This window comes from Arvicanthis niloticus, chromosome 24 (assembly GCF_011762505.2).
Source record: "Arvicanthis niloticus isolate mArvNil1 chromosome 24, mArvNil1.pat.X, whole genome shotgun sequence".
In the NCBI taxonomy this organism is placed as follows: Eukaryota; Metazoa; Chordata; class Mammalia; order Rodentia; family Muridae; genus Arvicanthis; species Arvicanthis niloticus.
In genome coordinates, this window is record NC_133432.1 from 6,219,604 (window position 1) to 6,245,565 (window position 25,962).

A 25,962-nucleotide genomic window follows, 5' to 3' on the forward strand; every position below is an offset into this window, starting at 1 on the left:
CTCCTGCACATAAATGCTGAGATCACACAGGTCTGTGCCACCCAGACCTGGTTTGTGCGTGATGTTAAGGATCAAACCCTGGGGCTCTGTTTGCTCTGGAGGAAGTACTTTCTCTCAACTGAGCTACATCCTAGCTGGGAAGGAGGCTTTTGTAATCTCTAAGATTAAAGCAAGCCAAGCGAGACAGAGAATGTTCACACCATGCAGCTGCTGAGTCACCGGCCTGCCAAATCTCACTCCCACTGTGTGGATGAGAAAGTTGAGGCTTGCATGGGGGAGGATGTACAGGCTTATGCTTTTGTGGGGTTGGGGAGGGGGAGGATGCACAGGTGGCAGGCTCAGAGCCAGGAATCGACCCTGACCTGACATGAGTTTTCCAGACACTAGGGGATTCCTCCAAAAGTCAAAGTCTCCATTAGAATCTACCCTTTGAGTGACAGGGCTCCTTCTTAAGATGAAGATATATATTTTTCTGTCTGTCCCTCCCTCCCTTCCTTTCTCCTCATTATTGTTGTTGTTGTTATTTTAAAGATCTATTTATTGGTTTTACATACACAAGTACACTGTCACTTTCTTCAGACGCACCAGAAGAGGGCATCACTGGATCCCATTACAGATGTTTGTGAGCCACCGTGTGCTCTTAACCACTGAGCCATCTCTCCACCCCAGTACTTGCATCTCTTAGACCTGAGGTGGGACTTCCCAAACTCCAGCCTTAGCCCAATTCTCTTTGTAATCTCAGCTCTGTGGAAAAACAGTCTTGGTCTGTCCACCGTGGCCACTCTGCTTCCTGTCGTAGCTTTTGCTTTCCCTGGGCAGACAAAAGGTCCTGGCCCTCGCACTGTGCCGTTTAGTGGTGTGATATGTGGCTTGCTGCTTGCCACACTTCTTACAGACAGTCTGGCAGGCTTTAGGAGCAGTCCCCATGCCCTCCTCCCCTTCCCATGCCCTCTTTCCCTTCTTCAGGAACTCTCTCTTCCAGTATAAACAGCAGGAGTTCCAGTGTTTCTAGAAAACATTGCTTTTACCTACCCTGTTCTACCTGGATGGCGTCTCCCACCCCACCCCCACAATGCTGGGAATTGAACACAGGACCTTACGCATGTTAAATATACACCTTCCTGGTGATCTGGGACCGTTGCTGTTGTGCTGTTTAAAAAAAAATAGTGGGCTGGAGAGATGGTTCAATGGTTAAGGGCACTGACTGCTCTTTCAAAGGTTCCGAGTTCAATTCCCAGCAACCACATAGTGCTCACAACCATCCATAATGGAATCTAATGCCCTCTTCTGGTGTATCTGAAGACAGCAACAGTGTACTCACATAAACAAAATAAATAAATCTTTAGAAAAAAACAAAAAAAATAGTTTCAATTTATTTTCAAAGTATGTAGATTCATGTCAGGAACCAGTGACAAGGCTGGGCAGTGGTGGCGCACGCCTTTAATCCCAGCACTTGGGAGGCAGAGGCAGGTGGATTTCTGAGTTCGAGGCCAGCCTGGTCTACAGAGTGAGTTCCAGGACAGCCAGGGCTACACAGAGAAACCCTGCCTCAAAAAACAAACAAACAAACAAAAAAACAACAACAACAAAAAAAGAAGGAACCAGTGACATAACATGTGTGGCTCAAAATTGAAAGGATTCAAAAAGCTGTTTCCCAGCAGGCCTGGCAGCGCAGGCCTATGGTTTCAGAATCCCAAGGCAGAAGGAAGAGGGTTTTGAGTTTAAGACCAGCCAGGGAGAAACAGCAAGACTCTGTCCCACAAGCAAACCGAATCAGGATAGAGTGAAAGATGTTTAGTGAAGACTCTTTTCTACTCTGACCTTGGGCCATTCTGTCCCTAAGCCCTACCGTGTGACTTCACTGTTTCTACTTTCCTAGCCAGGCTGCCTTCCGGTGAGCATTACTTATATTTAATATATCATACTCTTCCTGTCATATTTATATACACTTTTATATACGCTTCCCCACTTTCTCTCACAAATGATTCAGATAGCATTACCCTGCTCGTGTGTATGTGTGTGTGTGCATGTGTGTATATATATATGTGTGTGTGTGTGTAGATGTATATATGTGTATGTGTGTGTGTGTGTAGTGTGTGTATATATATGTGTGTGTGTATGAATATATATGTGTGTATATATATGTGTGTGTGAATATATATGTGTGTATATATATATGTGTGTATGTGTATATATATATGTGTGTGTGTGTGTGTGTATGTATATGTTGGGGTAAATCTCCAACCCAAATAGGACTGACCAAAGAAAACACAACTCAATGATTATGAATACAAACTGCACACCTAGATTGGGCAGATTTACCACTACCCTATTTTATTCCCCATCTATGAGAGCCCTTATAACTTGTGGTTTTTCAAGGCTAAGTCCTTTTCCTCCATTGTCCTAACACCTCTCTCTCCTCTGGTCATCTTCCACCTTCTTTCCAGTCACCTCCTCCCCTTCCTCTCATTCTTCCCTCCCCTTCTTCTTTTTCTCTCCTCCCCTTCCTCTCTTCTTCTCCCAGCTCCACCTCCTCTTCTACTGCCCAATCACGGAGCTCCACTGCGAATACAATGTAGCAGAATAAGTATCTTGCTACATGTATGTATGTGTGTATGTATGTATGTGGGATTATTTCATTTCAGAACATAACAATCTTCCTGAATCTTTTGTGTGGCTGCATAGTTGTCCATTTTGGAACTATATGTCATTTATTTGACCAATCCTCTAATATCCAGGACTGATAGATATTTGGATTGTTAATATATCCATTCACTTTTTCTGAGGCAGTATCTTTTTATGTAGTCTATGTTGGCTTTCTCCCTCAGCTTTTGTTATACTGAGAGATCAGATCTTGGGTTCAGACTCCATCCTAGAGAACCTGACCTCAGGTTGAACTCTCTCGCACCAGTTTCCAGGTTATCGCGCCCCCCCCCCCCCCAAACTTGTGCTTCCAGGTTACAAGCCTGCCCCTGGCACTTCACTTTCTAACAACCACCAATCAGAAGAGCAGAAGTTAAGTTTATGGTTTGGCTCCCAGCACCAGCCAGTTATGTTAAAGGCCAACCAAGTTCCACAGTGGCCCCTCCAATCAGATGTGCGCCAGGATAGAACCCCCTGCTTACTCACCAGTTCCTATAAAACCTTACCCTGCTGAGAGCTCAGGCTTCACACACACACACACACACATCCCCCTGCCCCTCCAACATCCTGCTGTGTCAGAGAAGGCAGTGTATCCCAAGCTCAACGATTGCACAGGACCCAGCTCCTTGGTGGTCTTTTGGGGTTACGAAACGGGCACAACAATACTGGAGTTACTGACCTTTGCCACCATGCCCAGGTTTATCTTTAGCTTTTAAACACACTAGGAGCACTGGCTGCTTGCTCTTCCGGAGGACCTGGGATTGATTCCCAGCACCCACATGGCTGCTTACAACATCTGTAACACCAGTTCCAGGGGACCCAGTGTGCTCACAAAGGCACACAGTGAAAGCAAAACATCCATGCACATAAAATAAAAAGAAAGAAATAAAAAGAAGTTATATATATAAAAAAAAAAAAAAAAAAAAAAAACAGTTGAGCAGTGAGTAGTGGTGCATGCCTTTAATCCCAGCAGAGGTAGGTGGATGTCTAAAGAGTGAATCCTAGGACACCCAGGAACACATTCTTCTCAGAAAGAATGTCTCAAAAAAAAAAAAAAAAAAACCAAATAAATAAAAAATAAAAAAGCCAAACAGATTAATTAATTAATTAATACAAGACATGTCAGATGATGAAGGTAAACAAGCCAGGATAGGGAGGTGTGTCTAGTGAGGAACACAGACAAGAATCTTGAGGTAAAACATCTAGGATTAGAATGGCAGGACATGAGCAGCCAAGCAAGATCTCTGAAGAATATTTCAGAAAGAAAGTGCTCAAAGCTTTGAAGGCACTAAGTTAGAGCAAGTTTTCTGGGCTGAAGCAGCAAGACACAAACCAAGTAAGACAAAGAGTGCTTTCGTATACACGCATGGTGACGTGGGATTCAGCGCCACCAAAAATAAAACAAGAAAAGGTTATGAACCCAGAACTATGGCCATTTTAAACTAATATTGAGGGATTCTGCTACCTGATGGGAGAGTGTCATGATGGGAAAAGGTATGAAGTCTGAAGACATTGCTTTGGTCCTTGGATCAATCCACGCCTGAAGCCGTCTGAGGGGAATAGTGTCCTCTATAATAGATTCCTGCCATAATGTATGTACCTGGAGCAAGAGAGCAAAGCAGCCACACAGTGAAGATTTTTATCCCTTCAAGAGATCCTGGGAGCAAATCTCCCCCATGAGGAACCTCCAGATGAGGATATGGGCAGTCAGTACCCACACCCCAGCAGAGGTCACACACCCTGTGTTCCGCTCCTGAACACGGGAAATTGGGGTTACCCATCCTATGACTGTAAACTGCTAAGTGTGTGGTAATTTGTTGCACAACTGTAGAAATCAAGCCAAGGGATTTGAGGCCTGATGCCAGAAAGAAAAAAAAAAAGAGAGAGAGAGAGAGAGAGAGAGAGAGAGAGAGAGAGAACTGACTTGCTGTGTTTGAGAGACGTCAAACAGGATGAAGACCTGGTTGGCCCCAGCATAATGAACTGGGGAGACAGGATAAAGACCAGGTTTCAGATGAAACCCTGTGATCAGTTTGGGTTTTATTCCAAATGTAATGGGGGGGGGCTACCAGAGTAGAGCTGCTGAGACCTAATTTGCATTTTTCCAAGGTTGCATTGTAAGCCAGTTGTTTCAGTCTTAGGGATTTAGCTGAGAGAAAGGAAACCATAGGTCCACACGGAAACTTCAAATGGGATAGCAAATTTACTCCTAGTCGACCAGGCTGGAAAAACCACCTCAGTGTTCATCAACGGCACAGTGCAGAAACGGGTTCTGGTATGTCCATACAATAGAGTACTACTGAGCAATGAAAATGAACAAACCACTGATCCCTAACACAGATGAAGCTCACCAACATGCTGTGCCCAAGAAGGCAGACCTCCCCCCATGAACCCCAAAAAGATACCCACCTGAAAAAACATAAAAAAGAGAAAATGCAAAGTGGACACGGAGGTAAATTCAAGAGATGGAGAGGCAAGAGGCTCAAGAGGTCTGGGTCATCATTGGCTACATGTGGAGTTTTGAGGCTACCCTTGGCTACGTGTCTGAAAAACAAAACAATCAGAATATTCAAACTAATCTATAAGGACAGAAAACAAATCAATGATGATAGCGGAGAATGGGAGAAGTTGATTGCAAAGGAGCAGCAAGGGCAGATGGAATGTTCTAGAACTTGACTGAGATGGTTACACAAAGCTATACTCTCACTGAGCCCCGTGCACTAACAATTGCTGTTTGTTCTGAGACAGGGTCTCCCGATGTCGCTGAGGGCTGACCTCCAATTCACGACCATCCTTTTGCAGGGTTGTTTACTGCATTTACTGCACTTATTACTGCGCAAATTACATCTCATTAGGTACAAATTATACCTCAGTAAAATGGCTTTTAAAAACGATGACATTGTGGGGTGGGCGTGGTGGGTCACGCCTTTTAATCCTAGCACTCAGTAGGCAGAGGCAAGTGGATCTCTGTGAGTTCAAGACCAGTCAGTCCAGTCTACGCAGGGACTTCCTTCAGGCCAGCCAGGGCCACATAGTGAGACTTTGTTTCCAAAAAAAAAAAAAAAAAAAAAAAAAAATCGTAGGCAATGGTATCCTTTAATCCCAGCACTTGAGAGGCAGAGGCAGGCAGATCTCTGTGAGTTCAAGACCAGCCTGGTCCACAGAGTGAGTTCCGGGACAGCCAGGGTTTCACAGAGAAACCCCGTCTCAAAGAAACAAACAAGCCAAAAAAAAAAAAAAAAAAAAAAAAAAAAAAAAAAAAAAAAAAAAAAAAAACCAAACCAAACCAAAACGAAAATAAATAAATAAGAGCTATGGTGCTGGCTTCTTGCTGGGAAAATAAATAAATAAGAGCTATGGTGCTGGCTTCTTGCTGGAAGCATCCAGTTCAATTTGAAGGTTAATTAATTGCCCACGCAGGAGGATGACAGAATAGTTAGAGAGAAAAAACAGAAAGTAGAAGTAGAAATGGCGGAGCGATAGAGGCTCAGGGGCGGTGTGCCTGGCAAACACGGGGGCCGCTCTGATACAGAGGCGACTGAGGATGGAGTGTTGGAGGTGACTCATCTTCCCTCATAGGGCCATGTGATCCTTTTAAGGATTCCACTGTTTGGTCTTGGGCATGCTAGGCAAGCCCGAGCTATCTAGGTCTCCCAACGAGCCACACATCCACACCCCTTACGTATAACTTCTGACCCAGCATTTCCGCTTGTAGGAATCAATGACCTTCTTGAAGACTATGCTCCAAGATTTAGCTACAGGGGAGGTCTCCTCAGCCTCGTTAATTACGGAGCCGGCGAGGAGAGAATTCCATTTAACCAAGGCGTTGGTTAAATAAATGCTGGCTCAGGCACACCCCTCAGCACTGCTAGGTCGCGTGCCCAGTAAGCCCGATCTACAGCGTCGTCGGTTCTCAACCATTCGGAATGCAGTTAACCCTTTAACACAGTTCCTCATGCTGTGGCAACCCCAGCCATAAAATCATTTTCTATGCTACTCTATAAACTGTAGTTTTGCTACTGTTATGAATCAAAAATAACTGTGTTTTCCGAGGGTCTTAGGCAACGCCTGTGAAAGCGTGCCAAACGGATCGACGAGACCCACAGGTACTGTTGATCTAGAAACTGGAGTTGGGGGTTGGGTAGCTCAGTTTATTTTATTTTATTTTATTTTATTTTATTTTATTTTTTTGGTTTTTCGAGAAAAGGTTTCTCTGTATAGCCTTGGCTGTCCTGGAACTCACTCGGTAGACCAGGCTGGCCTCGAACTCAGAAATCCGCCTGCCTCTGCCTCCCAAGTGCTGGGATTAAAGGCGTGCGCCACCACCGCCCGGCTGGGTAGCTCAGTTTAGTGTTTGCCCAGCGTTTACGAAACTCTGGGTTCAGTCTTCAGCACTGCACAGACCCAGAAATGGTGCACCACACCTGCATTCTTAGCACTCTTGCATAGCAAGAGGATCAGTGTTCAAGGCCATCCTTGAATACATGTTTGCTTTAAGGCCATCCTGGGATACATGAGACCTAAACCAAAACAATAACAAAATAAGATAATAGTATAAAAGCCTACTGGTCACATTATTTGATTATAAATAATTTTAATTTTGTCTCTTAGTTTATTTTTTTTTTTTAAGATTTATTTTTCGGCTATGTGTGTGTTTTGCCTGCATGTATGTGTGTGTATCACCTGCATGCAGTGTCCACAGAGGCCAGAAGAGGGCAGACAGATATTAACAGCCATGTGAGCATTGAGACTCAAATCTGGGGTCTCTGGTGGCCCCCTCATCCTGCTTGCCTAGCATGCCCAAGACCATAATCCCCAGCGGGATCCTTATTGTTGAAACCTTTTCCCTACAGTGTGTGACTTCCAGGAGTTTACTCTCCCAAATTTTTTTTCCTTAATTCCCTCTGTCTTCCCAGAGTCAGTTAGGACATTGCTGATGAATGGGTGTTTAATACATGTAATCCATACACTCATTTAATACATGTAATTCATACTCTCATCAGCTCAAGACAGATGCTCACTCTGTAGCCTTGGCTATCCCAGAAGTCACTACATAGACAGATCAGGCAGCCTGTGTTTGCATTGCTCCTCCTGCCTGCATCTCCTGAGCTGGATTACGGGTAAGCACCACTCGGACCACTTTTTAGTTTAAGAATTTTTATTTATTTTATGTGTATGAGTGCACTGTCGCTGTCTTCAGACACACCAGAAGAGGGCATCGGATCCCATTACAGATGGTTGTGAGCCACCATGTGGTTGTTGGGAACTGAACTCAGGACCTCTTGGAAGAGCAGTCAGTGCTCTTAACCACTGAGCCATGTCTCCAGCCCCTAATTTTAACTTTTTAAAGATAGCAGTTTACAGCCAGGCAGTGGTGGAGCACACCTTTAGTCCCAGCGCAAGGGAAGCAGAGGCAGGCAGATCTCTATGAGTTCGAGGCCAGCCTGGTCTACAAAATGAGTTCCAGGACAGCCAGGGTTACACACAGAAACCCTGTCTTGAAAAACCAAAAATCAAAAACCAAACCAGTCAGTGAAACAAACAAACAAAAATAAAACAAAGACTAGCTGTGTGTTGTGATCCGTGCCTTCAAGCTCAGAACTCAGGAAGCAGAAGGAGATGAATGTCTGTGAGTACGGCTAGTCTGGCTACATAGTCAACTTCCAGTCCAGTCAGAGTTATAAAGTGAACCCTCCGGAGAGACAGGGTTTCTTTGCAGCCAGTCAATTACAAAGTGCACCCCCCACCCCCCCAGGGTTCTCTGTGTAGCCTGGGTTGTTCTGGAACTTGCTCTGCAGACCAGACTGGCCTTTAACAGAGATCCATCTGGCTCTGTATCCCAAGGGCTGGGACTAAGGTCTGTACCACCACCACCCCGCAACTGTGGCTCACACTCTGTGGTTAGTGGATGCTGTTTAGTTCCCAGTGCTCACTGGGGATCTGGGCTGTGGCTCAGTGGTATTGTTGGTCTCCAGGTCTAGGGTCAGCTCAAGACACAGGGACTTTGAGTCGAGACTGCATCTTTCTGAGTATTCCCGAGGCAGGCAGTTTCCAGACTGGACTTCTGCTAAGGGATCCAGGTGTCCAGGCTCTCTGGTGGGCTGCTCTGTGTTTGTGGGCTCTGAGTTTCTGCTTGCCCCATCCTGTTTACTTCCTCCTGGTCTTTCACAAGCATCGAATCCTAATTTGATCTCTGTCTGCCTGGAGAACCTGGTCTGACGCAGAAGGACTTGGTGTCTTCATTCCTGAGAAAGAAGAGGGAGCTGAACTTGTGTGTGCGGGAGTTTTCATATACAGTCCACAGGCTACTACCAGCCTCTCTCCTTTATTTTTATTTAAATTACTTGTCTTAGTTACCTTTTCAATTGTGACAAAACACCGTGATCAAGGCAGTTTATAGAGCAGTTTATCAGAAGCTTGCAGTTTCCATGGGTGTGCCCACGATCATCAAGGTGGGTAGCATTGGCAGCAGGCAGTTGGGCTTGGTGCTGGAGCCATAACTGAGAGTTTGGGTCTTGATCTATGAAAAGGAAGCAGACAGAGAATAGGCTGTTGAAACTTAAAAGCTTGCTTCCTAGTGACACGCCTCCTCCAACAAAGACCACACATCCCAGTCCTTCTCAAACAGTTCCGCAGGCTAGGGAACCAAGTATTCAAATATACAAGCCTATGGGTCCAATCTCATTCAAACCACCAGAGTACTCTCTTTCTCTCTATTATTAGGAGTGGGAGTACTGCAGATTAAACCCAGGGCTTCAGGCATTAGGCAGGTGCTTTGTCACTGAGATAAAAAAAAAAGTTTTTGTTTTGTTTTGTTTTGTTTTTTGTTTTGAGACAGGGTTTTTCTGTCAGTCCTGGAACTCACAGAGATCCACCTGCCTCTACCTCCTGGGTACTGGAATTAAATGTATGTGCCATCATGCCTGGCCAAGAGTTTAAATTTTTATTTATCAATTATTTCAGATAGAGTCTTATATAGCCCAGACTAGCCTCATAATTAATATGTAGCCAAGGATGGCCTTGAATTTTTTATTCTTCTGCTTCTACTTCCTAAGGGTTAGGATTAAAGTCCTATGTCACTATGTTGGGCTGGTCTTGCTGCATGCATGTAAATATGTATGTATGTATGTATGTATGTATGTATGTATGTTTTGAGACAAGGTCTTATATAGCCCTGGCTGGCTTTGACCTGAACTGACTGTGTTAATAAGAACGACCTTGAACTCCTGATTGACAAGAGACTCTAGCTAGTAAATTCTTGGATTATAGCCTTGTACCACCACACTCAGTATGTGTGTGTTTATTTTAAAAAGTTTTCAAAGTTTTGAAATTTTAAGACAGGTCTCTCCATAAGTTGCCCAGGTTGGCCTTTACTTTTTCTGTAGTCCAGACTAACCTTTGAAATTTTGCCTGTCTCTCAACTAGCTGAGATTATAGGCCTGAGCTACGACACCAGGCTTTTATCATCCAGTTTCTAAGAGTAGCGGACCAGAGCCCCCTAGGCAGCCTTGCCAGGTTCCCGGAATGACATTTTGGTAGTTTTTGCTTTTCTGTAATGTGGGGTATCTCTGTCCTGTGCAGAATTTTGGCAGTCTCTAGGAAGGGAGAAGCGGAAAAAGGGGTAAAATGAAAGGTTTTATAACCTCCGAAGTACTGGATCTGGGGTCAGACTTGGTCGCAGACACTGTAGATCTTAGCAGTCAGGAAGCCGGGGCAGAAAGGTCTCAGGTTCCAGGTCGGCTGGAGGTACAAAGAAATCCTGTTTCACAAAAACTACGTCTCGGATTCTACTCTGGGGTGATTGTCACTGCCATCAGTACAGAGGGCAACCCAAGGATCGTCCCAAGGCTCCAGGCAAGCCTATTTAATCCTCCTGGGAGGTGACCTACGGGGACTCTAATAGAGGGACAGGTGGACAAATCTGACTCCCTCACCGAGTGACAAATCTGCCAGAAGGTCGGTCAGACTGAACAGAGGTTCATGGCCCGGAGAAGCCTCCAGCCCGTTTAGCCGCCAGGGGGCGCCACCATCACGCTCAGCTTTCGCCCCCCACCCCCCGCGGGATTGGGCGTGCTCCCGGTCGGCGGCGGGGCGTGGCCAGCGTGCGCGCGGGGGCGTGGCCAGCCTGCCTCGGGCGCGCGCGGCGGCTGCGGCGGCAGTGGCGGAGGAGGCAGCGCGGCAGCGGGTTCCGTTCCGGGCCGAGGCTGGACGCGGAAAAGTTGCGGGGCGGCGAGGAGCAGCCCCGAGACGGGCAGCGAGGGCGACATCGAGCCGGGGACCGGCGTCTGAGGACCAGCCATGGACGACCTCGGTGAGTGCCGGAGGCGGAGGGCGGAGCGGCCGGGGCCCGGCGGCCGCCGATCCCACCCTGGCGCCCGGCTGGGCTGCGGTGCTTGCAGCCCGGGGCTGTGCGGGCCGCTCTTCGCTGCGGTGCCTGAGGACCCCCGATCTCACACTGGGGTTCAGGGACCCGCCTTGTGGAAAGGCGCCCCGCTCTCCGGGGCAGACCTCCTCAGCTGCGGGACCCTCAGTTTGCTTCCCCGCTTCCCCACCCCCACCTCAGAGCGGCTGCCTACGGACTCGGTCTCAGAGGCTGTTTCTTCTATGAGCCCCCTTCCCCCGCTGTACCCTCCAGGCCACCTCCTACTTTACAGACCGCCCCCGCTTCAGGGATATAGCCCACCCGTTTCATATCACAGCCCACGGAAGAGCTTGTGAGGACCACACCCCCATTCTAATGACAAGTGTCCCGGGCTACTGCATAGACACCCCCCCACCCCACTGCTTCAAGTCTAGTCACCTTGTATTACAAGATCAGTCCTCCTCCTTCAAGTCTAAACTTAGAAAGGCAAGTTTGGGGGGTGGTGGCTTATGACTCCCCGCCTCTCACCCACCTTTCCCAGACCCTGGTGAAATGCCAGAGGAATGAGCAGGGGAATGGGCCTCAGGCAGTGGCCATCACTGAACGTGTCCTGGCTGGCAAGGTCCCCCACCCCCAGCATCAGGACTGCTGGAAGTCGCACAGGTAAAGAGGACAGGATACCCAGAACAGAGTTTCACTGTCCTCGTGTTATCAGAGCCCGATGGCTGTTCTTTTCAGTCCACACTTGGTCTGCTGTTAGGACAGAGGAAAGAAAGACTCTCCTGGAAGTGGATTTTAAACCCAAGGGAGTTGATTCAGGGGTTCTAGGAATGCCCTGTGTATCCCAGAGTGAAGGAGTTCCCTGTCTTTCTCTCCCAGTAGTGCCCCTCAGTTGAGGAGGTGTGTGTGGGATAAGTTCCTTCTCTGTAGGAGCCTTGTCTTCACTCTCTGGACTGTGGATGGCTTGTGTGGCCACTGGTGCCATCCGTGTCCCTGGCTCTGAGGAGCAGATTCACTAGATAAGACTGAGGGGTCCTCTCAAGCAGCACAGGGTACCAAGTTAAGACCGGGCGTTTCTAGTCACTGGCTGCAGTTTTTTTGTGGGACCAGGGAGCCCCTGAAACATCCTGGAGCTAGGGGGGAGGGGGTTGTTTGGTCTTGCTTGTTTCAGGGAGTGGGCCCGCTGCCAAGCATAGTTACGCCTTTGGGTCAGGCTTGGCACATACATTCCGAACGCACTCAAGGTTGGCGTAGCTTCCAGGCAGGTATTTTTCATTTTTATATTCTTCCACATAAAAATACCTAAGCCAAAAAGAGGCCGGGGCGGTGTGCTGTGGAGGAGGCATCTGAGAGCGACAGTGTTTCCCCTGGTGGGAACTAGAGCTGAAGCCTCGTCACAGCACCTCAGATGCCTTGAGGACCCTGCTTGCTTCTGGACAGTCCCCGTGCTGTTTGAGGGACTGAGAAAGTCTTTGTAGTCACTGCAGAGTCCGGAATTCCCGGCTTCTGACTGACTGTCTTCCATTTAGGGCCAGCACACTGAGTTGTCTTTGAAAGGAAAGAGTGTGTTCTGGCAGACTGGGGACTGCAGGGAGCGAAATGGGCTGTTTATGGAGTGAGTACTTACTTACCCATGCCTGGCTTTGTCCTGTCCCCACAGCCATTGCCACCACCATTACCTCTTTTTAACAAACCGAGAAGGAAGAGACCAAGAGAGGCTGATTCTCTGACCCAAGGCTGCACAGCCAAGAAACAAATAAGTCTGTGCCCGGAAGGGAAGCCTGGTCCCTGGGCAGCTCCTGTGTACAAACATATACATTCCTTCCCCCCCTACCCCCCCCAGAAGGGGGCGAGCAGGCGCTGGCAGTAGAGGTGGCAGCTGGTGGTGGCTGCCACCTGTGACTTCTGCTGCCTTCTCTAGACTCGCCAGTTGCTTGATCCATGCTACTCCACTTCCTTGGTCTGAGCTCTCAGGGGGCCGTTCTGCCTGGCTGACCGGAGCTCAGAGTTGGGGGAGTTGATGTGCAGGAGGGGAGAAGAATTTGCTTCTCAGCCCAGGCAGTCAGCTGTCTGGATGGCTGCTCGGCTCCCTGCCCCCCTGCCCGTCAGCTGTTTTCCTAAGTTAGGACGGGCTACGATGACCGGCCCTCTTGTTTTTATTTGTGTCTCAAGAGAGATCTCAACCCCGAACCTCCTGGTCACTTCACGTGGGGCGATAGTTTAAGGTGATCTCCCTGTGGCAAGGCCGTGGGGTGTGTACCTCCATGATAGCTCTGTTTTTTGGCTTGAAGTAAAGACAAAAAAAAAAAAAAAAGAAAGAAAGAAAAAAAAAGATAAACTGAAGGATTCTTCCCCTCTTCATAGTGGCCAGTGAGAGAGTCACCATGTGCTGTTTAATAAGTTACAAATTTATAGCTCATTTTGCAGGAAAAAAAAATGTAAACACAGCGAGTCCTGCCCCCTCCGCTCGTTCCCTGCGTTTTGAGCTCTTTGGTGGCTTTTCTCATTAGAACTTAGACGCTGGTTTGGCCCAGAGCTCATTCTGTTCAAGTTCTGGCCGGAGTTTCCTGGACAGAGTGCTCACAACACAGATGCACTCGGGTTCTGCTTCCTGCCCTGGTTCTCCTCTCTCTCCATGTTCACGTTGGTAATGTATTTGGGGAGGCCGTGACCACAGTGAGGCCTGACAGTGATCCCTCCTGCTCCGCTGGAGACAGGCCCTGTGCACAGCACTTTTTTTTTTACTACCACAGTTGAGAGGGAGTTTTTTTTTTTTTTTTCCTCTCTCTTTCTCAGATGGAGAAACCTGAGCTGGGATGTTCTATGGCAGAGCTGGCTGGGGTTTGAACCTAGACTGGTCCAATTCTGGATCTGGTTGTCTTAATCAGTAAAGCAGCAGCAGGAGCTGATACTAATCAGGGAGTGAACCCAGAGGCCTGCTGAGTAACTGATAGTTACCTCTAAAGTTTCTGTCCGGCTAGGCTGGGAGGTCCCCAGGAAATGGCTTGATAGCTTGGCCCTCTCCTCCATGATGGAGGACACAGCCAGCTGTTGGCAGTGTCAAGTCTGCTGGAATCTGGACATGTCTCATTTCAGCTCCTCAGCAGGCTTGACCCTTTGGAAAACAGAGCCTCATTGTGTTTGGGGGTGATGCTGGGGGGGGTCAGGGAGCTGCCTGGGGCATTCCGGGCTACAGAGCTGCCTAGTCTCCATGGAAAATCTGGCCTTAAGGCTTGCCTGTATGTGGTACCTCTGTGTGTTAGGCCTGGGCCAGGGCAGAGGCTAGACCTGTGACATCTAGTGGTGGGGCAGCAGTGCCCTGCTGGTAAGGATTCCCGGCTTGGATTCAAACCTTAGGTTCTGTTTGATTGCAGATAACCTTTTCTGATAAGGGCACCACAGATGGGATGGATAGGATGGAAAGCTGTGGGCTCTGGGCGGGGCGAGGCTATCACCACGGCTATCATGCAGAGGGTGATAGTTTTCTGATGGAACGCTGCGTGTTCCTTCTTTCTGCTTCTTCAGGGGTGGCCGTGTGTTGCAGAGACCGGGCCAGTCATTGGCTGGAAGGGTCTGACAATGGCCAACACTTGCTGCGGCCCTGTGTGGCCTCTTTCCTGTGTGCTCATCTCTGGTGGAGCGTCTTGTGGTCTTTACCTTGTCTCGAGGCCAGAGGTGTTGAAGAACTTCTTCCAGGCATCACACAGCCTTTTACTGAGGCTGCTCTGGGCTCAGGGCCTTCATGAATAAAAATAACATCTATGGGGCACATTTAAAAAAAAATTGTTTTTAAAGTCAAGGTTTCTCTGTGCCGCTGTAGCTGTCTTGGAACTTGCTATGTAGACCAGGCTGTCCTCAAACCCACTGAGATTCGCCTCAGCCTCCCAAGTACTGGAATTAAAGATGAGTGCCACCGGGTCTCACGTACGGAACACTTTAAAAACCACGTGCACAGCTCTGTGACAACGCAGAACGCTGTTTTAAAATCCACACGTGCAGAGCTCGCTCCCGAGACATTTCTTTTGTACTTTCGTGCAAGCACAGCTGGGCATCTCGCACCAATGTCTGCCACACAGCTCCTACGGAATAAGCTCTCTTGTTCTTAGTAGTTACCACTACCCACTGCTGAAGGAAGGCACTGACACGGGGGGGTGAGCCCCTCGCCCGGGTGCTACAGGTAGTGAGGGGCAGGATCAGGAGTCGAGTCCAGGTCGACTGACTGTAGAGTAGAAATTGTGTTGATCGATTGATCTACCATCTATCCATCTATCATCTATGTATCATCTCATCTATCTGTCTGTCAATCATCTGTCATCTATCTGTCATCTATTTGTCTATCATCTATCTACTTATCTATCATCTATCTATCTATCTATCTATCTATCTATCTATCCATCCATCCATCCATCCATCCATCCATGTAGATAACTGTTTTGAGATAGGGTCTACCTTGTCTTGGTTGTCCTGGGAGTCCCAGAGATCCACCTTTCTCTGCCTCCCAGTGCTGGGACTAAAGTTGTGCGCCACCATCGTCTGACTTTCTTTTCGTTTTGTTGTTTAGATAGGGTCTCATCCTGTTGTCCAGACTGGTGTTGAACATGTGAACCTCCTGCCTCAGCTTCTGGATTAGCTAGGATTGTAGGTCTGTGTCCCCAGGCCTGGCTCCAGAAATCTTTTCTGTTCGTCTCTTCCCTCGGTCCTTCCATGGGGACTCAAGAGGAGCTGAATGGCACTGGTGGCTGTTGCTAGATAGAGGCCTCCATTCAGCCCTCGCCAGCCACCGTCCCAGTCACCTGTACCCTTGACACAGAGCTGTGGGCTTAGAGTCCAGCTGCCAGAAGTCAGTGTCTCCGGGGCAGCAGCTTTTCTCTCTGAGCCACAGGTCCTGGCCTATCCTGCACGGACACATTCTCTGTCTTCATTCGGGTGCACACACTCTCTGTCACTTGACACACTTGTTTCTAGTGGGCAAGCTGTTAACAGTGTCATGGTGGGCTTCGTGTGATGACCTAAGCCTTTACCATAGTAATCTGGAGGCCGAGGCAGGCAGCTCTCTGTGAGTTCCGGGCCCGCTTGGTTTCCATAAGGCGCTCCAGGCCAGCTGGGGCTCCGTAGTGAGACCCAGGCTCAAAAGGAGAAAGAAAATGCTGAGTGAAGAAAGAGAATGGGGTGTCTGTGGGGATAGGAGAAATAGGGGGGTGGGTGGGAGAATTACAAAGCTGAGATGTTGACTAAACAGCTCACTGGAAGGAAAGGCTGAGGTTTGTTTCTTCTCCAAGTGTAAGCCCCTCTCCGCTCGCCTCATGGCTGGCCTCAGTAGACAGTCACACCCGGTAGGTTTCCAGCTGACTGGTTGCCTAACCAGTGGGGCTTAGCGCTGGCTTCCCTAGAGAGGCCTCGGACACCGGCCAGTAGCAGGCAGATATGCCATTGGGAAGGCCTCCCACAGCCCCAATGGCCCCATCTTCCCTTGAAGATGGCCTTTAATGCTTATTTCTGGTGTGATTGTGGTATTGTGGTTTGTGGGATCATCTTTCTTAGGGGAAAGTAGGAGTGTCATGAAGCCTACACTGTTTGTTTGTTTCCTGGAACTTACTATGTAGACCAGGCTGGCCTTTGAACTCAAAGAGATCTGCCTGCCTCTGCCTCTGAGGGCTGAGATTAGAAGGGTATACAACTACACCTGGCTTTAGTTTTAAATGATATAGTAAAAACAAAACAAAACAAAACAAAACAAAACAAAACAACTCAAAGTCTCACATATCCTTGGAATCTGTAGGGGATTGGTTGGTCCAGTGCATCCCGGCCCCTCATCCTCAGGTCCAGTGCGTCCCGGCCCCTCATCCTCAGGTCCAGTGTGTCCCGGCCCCTCATCCTCAGGTCCCTATAAATGCACCTTTGTACGCTTTTTCTAAAAATACATTTGTTAGCATTTATTTACTTTATGTGTATGAGGGCTTTGGTTACATGTATGTCTATGTGCCATGTACGCCCTAGAAGTGAGTTACAGGCTGCCGTGGACTGACGTGGGTACTGGGAATCGAACCTGGGTCTTCTGTAGGGACGGCCAGTGCTCCGAACCTTCAGACCCCGATGTGGTTTTTTTTTTTTTTTTTTTTGAAGATAGTGCCTTATAGTCCAGGTTAGCTTCAGAATTCAGCCTCAGGTCCTACGTGGTACAAGGAGAGAGCCCCCTCTTACAGATTGTCCTCCGAGCTCCACAGATGTGTGGCAGCATGTGTCTCAGTGTACTACCCCCTCCCCCAACAAATTAATGTTCAATTTAAAAAAATAACGGAAAACCCCACCCTGTTCAACCTCTGATCTCCACATGGACTCAGACCCTTGCACGTATGAACATATATTTGCATGCATGGACCCTTCCCCCAGCTTAAAGCATTTCTGGATTACTTAGAATACCTGATTGATGTCAGTGCTTGTAATTGGTGACTGTACTGCCTTGTTTAGGTTGTTTAGGAAGGAAGAACAAGAAAGAATTCTGTGCTCAGTTAGCAGATGCAGTGTTTTCCGTATTTCCCTGTCCTCCGTTGTTGAATCTGTAGATACAGCACCCATGCAGGGGGCCGATTGTACATGGGTTTATACCTGCACGTATGTGGATATGTGTGCACGTAGAAAGCATGTCCCATACATTTGCATGGGGTGGCCGAGTGTTCATGTCTGAATCTGAGTGGTAGGTACACGCTTGTGTGGTTTTCAGTTTCTCCGCGTGTTTAGACACAGATGACAGGTATTGGAAAAGAGTTCAAAGGCACCTTTTCCATGGTGAACTCTGAGTTGTAGGGCAGTGGGGGGTGCTGGCTTGTGTCTGCCTGTGTTGGCCTTCTGGGCCTGTTGGTGGTGGGAAGAGAACCAGATAGGAGGTATATTGTCAGCTGGGGAGGTAGGGCACAGCGCTCCCTCAGCTGCCTCACATGGTAACGTCTTTAGCCTGTGGGCATGGGGCCCTAGCTTTTACTTGCAGCTTAGTCTGGCCCTTCCGGTTTTCCAGCAGTCTCAGCTCTCCTGGAATCTCCATTCCTCAGGTCCCTCTTGTGTAGTGTACTGAGTCAAAGTTGGGCCCCTTGGGCCTCTAGCTTCTTGGCTGGTGACAGTGGTAGTGTGGATGACTAGAGTCTAGCTCTAGGGGCCCTGTTGGCTCAGAGGCAGAGCTGAGGCCCTTGTGCCTCGCCAAAACCTATTGAGCTATCAACAGGCCCTCTGGAAGTCAGTGGCTCATGGCAGGAGGTGGGGTAGGACTGGGTCTTTGTCCATCAGCATGACTGCTTGGGAGGGGATTGTGGGGGCGTCCTAACCAGGCCTGGATGTGGATGAGGCCTCATACTGCCGATCTCCCGAGTAGCCCTGATGTGTGTTTTATGGGGGAGGGGATGGGGCCTGGAGGAAGCTTTATGTAATCCTTGGCTGGAGCTCAGGTAATTGTTTTAATGAAATGGAATGCAGCTTATTCAGAACTTGCTTGGCAGAAGCAGCCATGTTCTGGTCTGTTTTCTTGTTGAGGAGCTCGGGGTATATGTTTCCAGCTGTTTTGAATCATAGGCTCTGGGTGAGCTGAGCAAGGTGGGCGGAAGCCACTGGGGCGCTCCTTCCTCATGGAGGTCAGGGAGCTCCGTTCAGGCTGCCCCAGTCTTTCTTGGGTATCGGTACATCTCCTGTGTTATTGGGGATCCAGCCTGTGGCCTTGCCTTTGCAAAGCATGCCCTCTGCTACTGAGCTACCCCACCCCAGGGCCAGTGTGCCTCTGTGAATGAGCCATGGAACTTCTGACCCTGAGATAGAGAAACCCTGCTGGAGGCCGGCTGTGGAGGACATGCCAACAGAACACAGGGTGGATGCTGCGCACACAGCAGAAGGCCCTCCGAGAACACTTTGTTTACAGTTTACCCTCACAGCCAGCCCCCCTCCCCTTTTTAAGCAGGTTGATTATTATTTTTTATTTACCGTGTGTGTGTGTGTGTGTGTGTGTGTGTGTGTGTGTGTGTGTGTGAGCGCTTGTGCTTGTCTGTATGTACACCAACTTTATGCAAGTGCCTACACAGGCCAGACGTGGCGGTCACATCCCTTAGAGCTGGAGTATAGGCCCCTGTGAGCCACCTGATGTCATTGCTGGGAATTGAACCTGCATCTTTTGGAAGAGCAGCCAGTGGTTTTAACTGCGGAGCCTCCTATGGGCCCCTTCTCAGGGAAGTGCCTTTAATTTTAAAATCACTCTTATTCATTTACTTACATTTATTCATAAATACATACATTTACTTATTGTGTGTGTGTGTGTGTGAGAGAGAGAGAGAGAGAGAGAGAGAGACAGAGAGACAGAGAGAGAGAGAGAGAGACAGACAGACAGACAGACAGACAGACAGAATGTGTGTGGAGGTCAGAAGATACCTTGCTTGAGTTTTGAGTTTCCCCTTTCTTTTGTGGGTCCTGCGGATTGAACTTTGGTTGTCCGGCATGGGTGACCCTGACCCCACCCAGTGGCATCAGTTTGGCCTACTGTCCCTTGGGACCTTTCGGTCCCAGTCTGTCTCTGTCTTGGCCCCTGATCTGGTTTCCTCTTTTTCAGTTTTTGACACAGCCTGGGACATCCTTGCCCACTTGCTGACACACTTCCTACCCCAGTGGGTGTGTTTTCTTTGCCTCCCCTTCGGTTGCACGTGTCTCTACAGAACCTTCCTGGTCACTTCTCTCCGTAGGTGCCTCTTGAGTGGGAGCACCTCCCTGCTTCCCCTGAAGATTTCTCTGGGCTGGTTTCCCCTTGTTTATCTGCTTCCATGACCCCTTTTAGAACTTTTGTGCTGGCAACTCCCAGAGTTCTGTCTCCACCCCTGACGTGGATTCTATTGTCCAGATTCTTCCGGTTTGCAGGCCAGCAAAGATCCAGCTCATTTCCTTTCCAGTCTCTCTCTCGGAGGCCTCAGCTATTGTGGGTGCTGTGTGCATGGCCCTCTGCTCTGCTCTGCTCTTGGCCTCTGTTTAGACAGTGGACATAACATTTGAGGTAGGAGGCAGTTATCCCAACCTACAAATGAGGAAGTGGAACTGAAGCTTACAGGAATTTGGGTGTGGGGACACCCTCAACCCCGTGAAGACCACAGGAGGGAACTTGACCTAGGCTAGGGCTTCTGGGGCTCAGCCCTCTCCTTCTGAGCTCCCCTCCCGTGGGGGTTGGGGTGAGACAGAATCTTGACGCTTAGGCCAGTTTCAGACTTGCTCTATAGCCAAGGATGACCTCAAATTTATAATTTCCCTTCCTCTGCCTCCTAAATGCTGGGATTAAAGGCATGCTCTACCACCAACTGGCATAAAACCCTGCTTCTTTGTCCCCCCACCCCCCACCCCACTTTGTTTTTTCAAGACAGGGATTCCTTATGTAGCTTTGTAGGCTCAGGCTAGCCTTGAACTCAGAGATCTGCCTGCCTCTGGGAATGCACCACCATCAGCTGCCATAAACCGGGGACCACCACTCAGGAGGCAGGCAGATTTCTGTGAGTTCAGAGTTCCAGGCTAGCCAGGACTGTTACTGTTATACAGAGAAACCCTGTCTCAGAAAACCCAAAAAACTAAACCAAACCAAAAAACAACAGCAACAAAAACAACCACAAACAAACAACCAAAAAAAAAAAAAAAAAAAAAAAAAAAAAAACCAACCAAAAACACAAAACCAGAAAAACAAAAACAAAAAAATAGCAACACCCCCCCCCCCCCCCGACTTCTTTTTGTCCTCCTCCTGTGAGCTTCTCAGGACAGGGCGGCCTGCTGCCTGTCAAGTGTGCCAGCCACCACGGCCTGCTCTGTGCTCCCTGCAGTTGCTAGGTAGATGAGTATCTGACGGCGATGGATGATTAAATGGGCAAGAACTGCAGGTACCCATTGTGAGTCTAGACCTCCAGCAAACCGCTTCCTCTCTGGCCCAATGGAGTGACCTTCTCTGGGTTTGGGGTGGTGAGACTCCCCAGCCTCGTCTGGATTTGTGGTGGTGGTGCTGCTGCCGCTTCAGCAGGTCACTCTGTACCTAAGCCTCTGCCCGCACATCCAGAAAACAGGAACTTCCCCTGAAACAGCACTTTATTCTCTGTTGAGACATTTGTTTTTAATTTATTTTATTTATTTTAGAGTGCCGGGGGTTAAAGTCGTGTTCTGCCTCTACCACTCCAGTCATTTCTAATGTTTTAAATGTGTGTGAAGGTTTTGCCCATGTGTATGTGTGTATGTGTGTGTGTGTGTGTGTGTGGTGTGAGTGTGTGTGCGCGCGCACACGCGCACTTCATGCCTGCAGAGGCCAGAAGAGGGCATTGGATTCCCTGGAACTGGAGTTATAGATGGTTGTGAGCCCTCATGTGGACTCTAGGATTCGACGTCTGGTCCTCTGGAAGAGCAGCCTGTGCACTGAGCCATGTCTCCAGCCCCCATTTTTTTGTTTCTTGAGACAGGGTCTTGCTTTGTAGCTCTGGATGACCTCAAGCCCGGAGTAGTTCACCTGCCTCAGCCTCCTGAGTCCTGGTGTTATAGGGGTAGATACTCCACGGCACCCGGCTTAAAACCCTCTTGAGTGTTGGGTCAACGGTAACGATTAACTTTGGCTCCTAGAGGCGTCTAGACTCTACCCCAGGGTTTGGCCCTTGGCGTTACCCTCAGTGTTTTAAACTTCTACCACACATCTGTGGCCTTGGCAATGGGCACCAGTACGCCTGTGCCCACTGGGCTCTCCAGCTGCCTGGAGACTGTGACTTGTGGTTCCCTAAGAGAACATAACTTGGCCACCTCCTGGCTCCATGGTGTTGTGCCCTGGAGGTGTACAGGTCTCACCTCAGTGCTGGCGGTGTGAAGTTGGTTTCCTTATGTGGTGCTTCTGTTCTCCTGTTCTCCTGAGCCTCTTTGGTGGCTTAGAGGGGAAGGGAGCAGAGAAGGACGTTGTTCCTTAGCTTGGCTAACCCCTCACCTGACGTTGGTTTCTGAGAGCTGCTACAGCTAGCTGTTCCTGGGATCCATTTCCGGCTCAGCCTTGGGCTGTGACATCCATGAAACCTCCCAGAGTATGCTGGCCACCGAGGCGTCTTAAGCATAGGGAGGGCAAGGGAGCCATCAGCTGGGTGTGGTGCATACAGCATTATCCTAGCATTGGGTAGCGGAGGCAGAGGCACTTCCGTGAGTTCCAGGCCAGCCTGGGATACAGAGTGAAACCTTGTCTTAGAAAGAGCAAAACAACACGGTCTGAAGAGACAGCTCAGCAGTTGAGAGTGCTGGCTGCTTGTGCACAGGACTGGGGTTTGGTTCCCAGAACCCCCATGATGGCTCACAGCCATTTGTAATTCCAGTTCCAAGACACCCAGTGTCCTTTTCTGGCCTTCATGGGCACCAAGAATGCAAGTAGTGTACATACATACATATATACATACATACATATATACATCATACATATATACATACATCATACATACATACATACATACATACATACAGGCAGAATAGTCATACAAATAAATAAATTTTAAAAATTTTAAAAGGGGAAAGAGGGCATGCTGTTTTCAGGACAGGCACTTAGAATGGCTGTGGGTGGCTGGACACAGGCCTGACATGGGTGCTGGCCCAGGGGCCATCTTATCTCAGGGCAGTTGATCTTCTTGGGGGCTACCCTGGGCTCTGTTCAGGTTTAGAGTGGTGTAGCATCCTGAACAAGCTTTTCCTGTCAGTTCCTAGGAACGTTCCTCTTCCTCGGGTAGAAATGGGAGTGTTGGTGGTCACACTCCGTGCCTGTGGCCTCCTGGCTCCTCGGCTGCTCAGGGCACCTTCTCGTCCCGATGAGCTCTGGGGCAGCGGCCTTGCTTTGGCTTCTCTGGGGCTGGTGTGAAGGAGCGGCTACGGTGCCTGGACCTCCACACTCATTCCTTGGCTGCCAGTCTGAGCTCTTTTGGTCGTCCGCTGGCTGTCCAGGAAAGTTCTCTGCCGCAGGAGTGGATGTGTGGTCTCTTCACTCCCCTGAATGTCAGCCGGGCTGCATGCTTGGGCTGAGGCAGCTGCTGCACTACCCGTGGCAGCTCTCTCCTGCCTTTTTACCTCAGATGGCCTTTACTGCTGAGTCCTGAGCTGTTCAAGAACTCCTGCCCCTTCTCGGTCTTTAGAAGTTGGTTGGCTGAAGGGGTCAGGCCGGAACAAGCAAGTGACACCTGGAGGTGGTTGTCACGGCTTCCTGAGGTCTCTCTAGTCATCAGTTTCCAAACATCCTGTTTGTGCCTGTGGAGTACAACCATTGGCCAGGAGGCAGGTCATCTGTTCACTGCCTCACCCATCCTCAGGCCAAGTGTGGGCCAGGGTGTCAAAGGTCATCCTCTCACAAAAGGGCTCGGTGTGCAGGTTGTGGCTGTGGCAGACTGTTGAGCATCATCCTCTCCTTGTTCAGTGCACTGGTTCAGTCCTCTCCTGGTCCTGTACACCCTCCTCTCCCTACTTTGCCTGCCTGGGACATTTTCCCTGAATATTGTGGCAGCTGGATGCTGACAGCCCTTCTCGGCTCCCAGAACTGGGAGTCACTTGGCTTCGCCTTCTTAAGTCAGAGGGCCTTAACTTCTCCTTGTGTATGTGTTGGGCTTCAGAGGGGTTGGTGGATAGTCCTTCTGTTTCTGTTTTTGAAAGAGGATCTTCACGAGTCACAGGAGTCACTGTGTGCCCAAGGATGACCCTAACCTCCTGATCCTCCTGCCTCAGTGTTGGGATTACAGACTTGACGGACTTATGTTGTGTCTGTTGTTGGCGGTGCTGAGAATTGAACCCATGGCCTGACAGCACTAAGCCGGTGCTGGGATACATCAGCTGCTGTTTGTTACTTTTATTCTTTCTTTCTTTTTTCTTTCTTCTTCTTCCTTTTCCTCCTCTTCCTCCTCCCTCTTCCCCCTCCTCCTCTTCCTCCTTGTCCTCCCCCCCTTTCTTCCTAGTCCTTCCATCCGTCCCCCTGCCTTCTGCCAGCTACAGGGTTTCTGTGTGTAGCCCTGGCTGTCCTGAAACTCACTCTGTAGACCAGGCTGGCTTTGAACTCACAGAAATTCTCCGGCCTCTGCCTCCCAAGTGCTGGGATTAAAGCCCTGCACCACCACCACCCAGCTTGGGGATTGTGTTTTAACCTGCAGGCCTACACAGACCCTCTCTGCTGTCACAGTGTGACCTCTGGTCACACTGGACTTTGATTCCCACTTGTCATGAGGGAGGGGGTGGCTGGCGTTGGGGGAGGACATTTTGGGGCGCATGCACAAGTATATTTTGTGCATGTGAAAGTCTTCTGTGGGTCGATTGGAGCTTGCCTGGCAATGCTGCCTTAAGGCAGGGGCCCTGGCAGTCACAGGAGGGAGAAGGGAGTGTGTCTGAACCAGGTTATGAAGTTAGGAGGGAGCAGGACACCGGAAAAGTCAAGTGTGAGCTGCTGGGCCTGGGGGTGGTGCTGGGTGGGTGGGTGGGGTCAGCTTTTCTGCTGCCAGCCGGCTTCCTCCCCCATGCCTCAGTGAGGAAGGCACTAACAACCCTGTCTTCTTGCCAGTTCTTGAGTCCCTTACTTTTTCTCTCTGACTTTGTTTCTCTTTCCCTTTCAGCTCTGAGACTTCTTGCTTCCGCTGCTTGGAGCCCTGTTATTGCCTGACACACATGTAGAATGGTTACTTCTTCAGGTTGACATAATTACAGTGTGTCTCTTTACGCTGGAGTCTTAGCTTGTGTGTGACTAACAGAAGCTCCTCGGGCTTTCTGTCCTTTTCCTTCCCCGTCCCCCTTCTTTCTTGCTCCTCAGTTTAATAAAATAGTTGTTGGGTGCACCTGCAGAGATGACCTCAGCCTGGACGCCTGGCTCTGCAGATGGGCATAATGTGTAGAATGTGTCCCACAGCGAGGGGACAGCGGATCGGGGCCTCGGCTGCAGACCCTCATCTGGAAACAATCCCACATCTGACAGCCTTTCTCACAGGGAGTTTCCTTTGTTGTGGTAGGCTTCCAAACTGATCCTTGAACTCGAGAGACTCTCCAGTCTCTGAGTAAGTCAGCCCACGCCTCCTCCAGGGTGGGTTTTTTTTTTGGGGGGGGAGGGCATTGTGGCTCATAAAGTCATTGTCACTGGATGAGTTGTCACTCCTGTTCCGTGCTGTCTCTCACAGCCGGCTGCAGCATGGCTCTCTGAATGACCTGTTCTGGGCCGCAGTGAATGACTGCAGGCAAGAGCTCCCTCCAGCTGCCACTGTGTCCTCCTCAGAGGGCCACTTTAACTTTTTCTTTTGGAAGACAGGTCCTCCCCATGTTGCTCAGGCTGGCCTTGCAGTCCTAGGCTCGAGGGACTCCTCTGTATCAGTCTCTCAAGTGCCAACCTGGGTTGGACACAGGTCGTGTCAGTTATACTCTGACACGTTTGGAGGGAGGAGCAGAGTTGTGTTAAAAATAATTTGGGTGTTAGATCATTTTGTTCCTAAACAAAAGACATATGTATAAGAAGCCTTAGCAGCGCCGGGCGGTGGTGGCGCACGCCTTTAATCCCAGCACTTGGGAGGCAGAGGCAGGTGGATTTCTGAGTTCGAGGCCAGAGTGGTCTATCGAGTGAGTTCCAGGACAGCCAAGGCTACACAGAGAAACCCTGTCTTGAAAAAAACCAAAAAAAAAAAAAAAAAAAAAAAAAAAAAAAGAAGCCTTAGCAGCACTGGAGCTGGGCAGATATCAACCCTGGGCAGATATCAACGCTGTTTGTCTTTCCTGTCAATAACCCCAAGATCTCCCTTGCCCCATTCTGATAGGCTGACCCTCATGGCCGCCCTTTCCTTCTTTTCTCCCTGAGACTGGAGACCTGGGGTCCTTCAGCACCACCTTCCTCTCCTCTGCCCAGCTACACAGGCTGTAGGCATCTTTATTAACCAATCCTGGATAACTTGGGGGTAAGGTCTACACAGTAAAAGCTGGTATCTAGAGCATCCAGG

At 49.3% G+C, this 25,962-nt stretch overlaps 1 protein-coding gene across 3 annotated transcripts in view; it reads left to right on the top strand.

The window, feature by feature from the left end:
• Window positions 1-10,768: 10,768 nt before the first annotated feature.
• The window catches only part of Pxn (paxillin), a 45,955-nt gene continuing 30,761 nt past the window's right edge, over window positions 10,769-25,962 (top strand). The window contains exon 1 of one of the 3 annotated variants that reach the window (XM_076922542.1): window positions 10,769-10,954. In XM_076922542.1, the coding sequence (XP_076778657.1) occupies window positions 10,942-10,954 (13 nt within the window). In that variant the 5' untranslated portion in view covers window positions 10,769-10,941. The remainder of the gene's footprint in view (window positions 10,955-25,962) is intronic. The other 2 variants (XM_076922545.1, XM_076922544.1) reach the window with 2 other exon arrangements.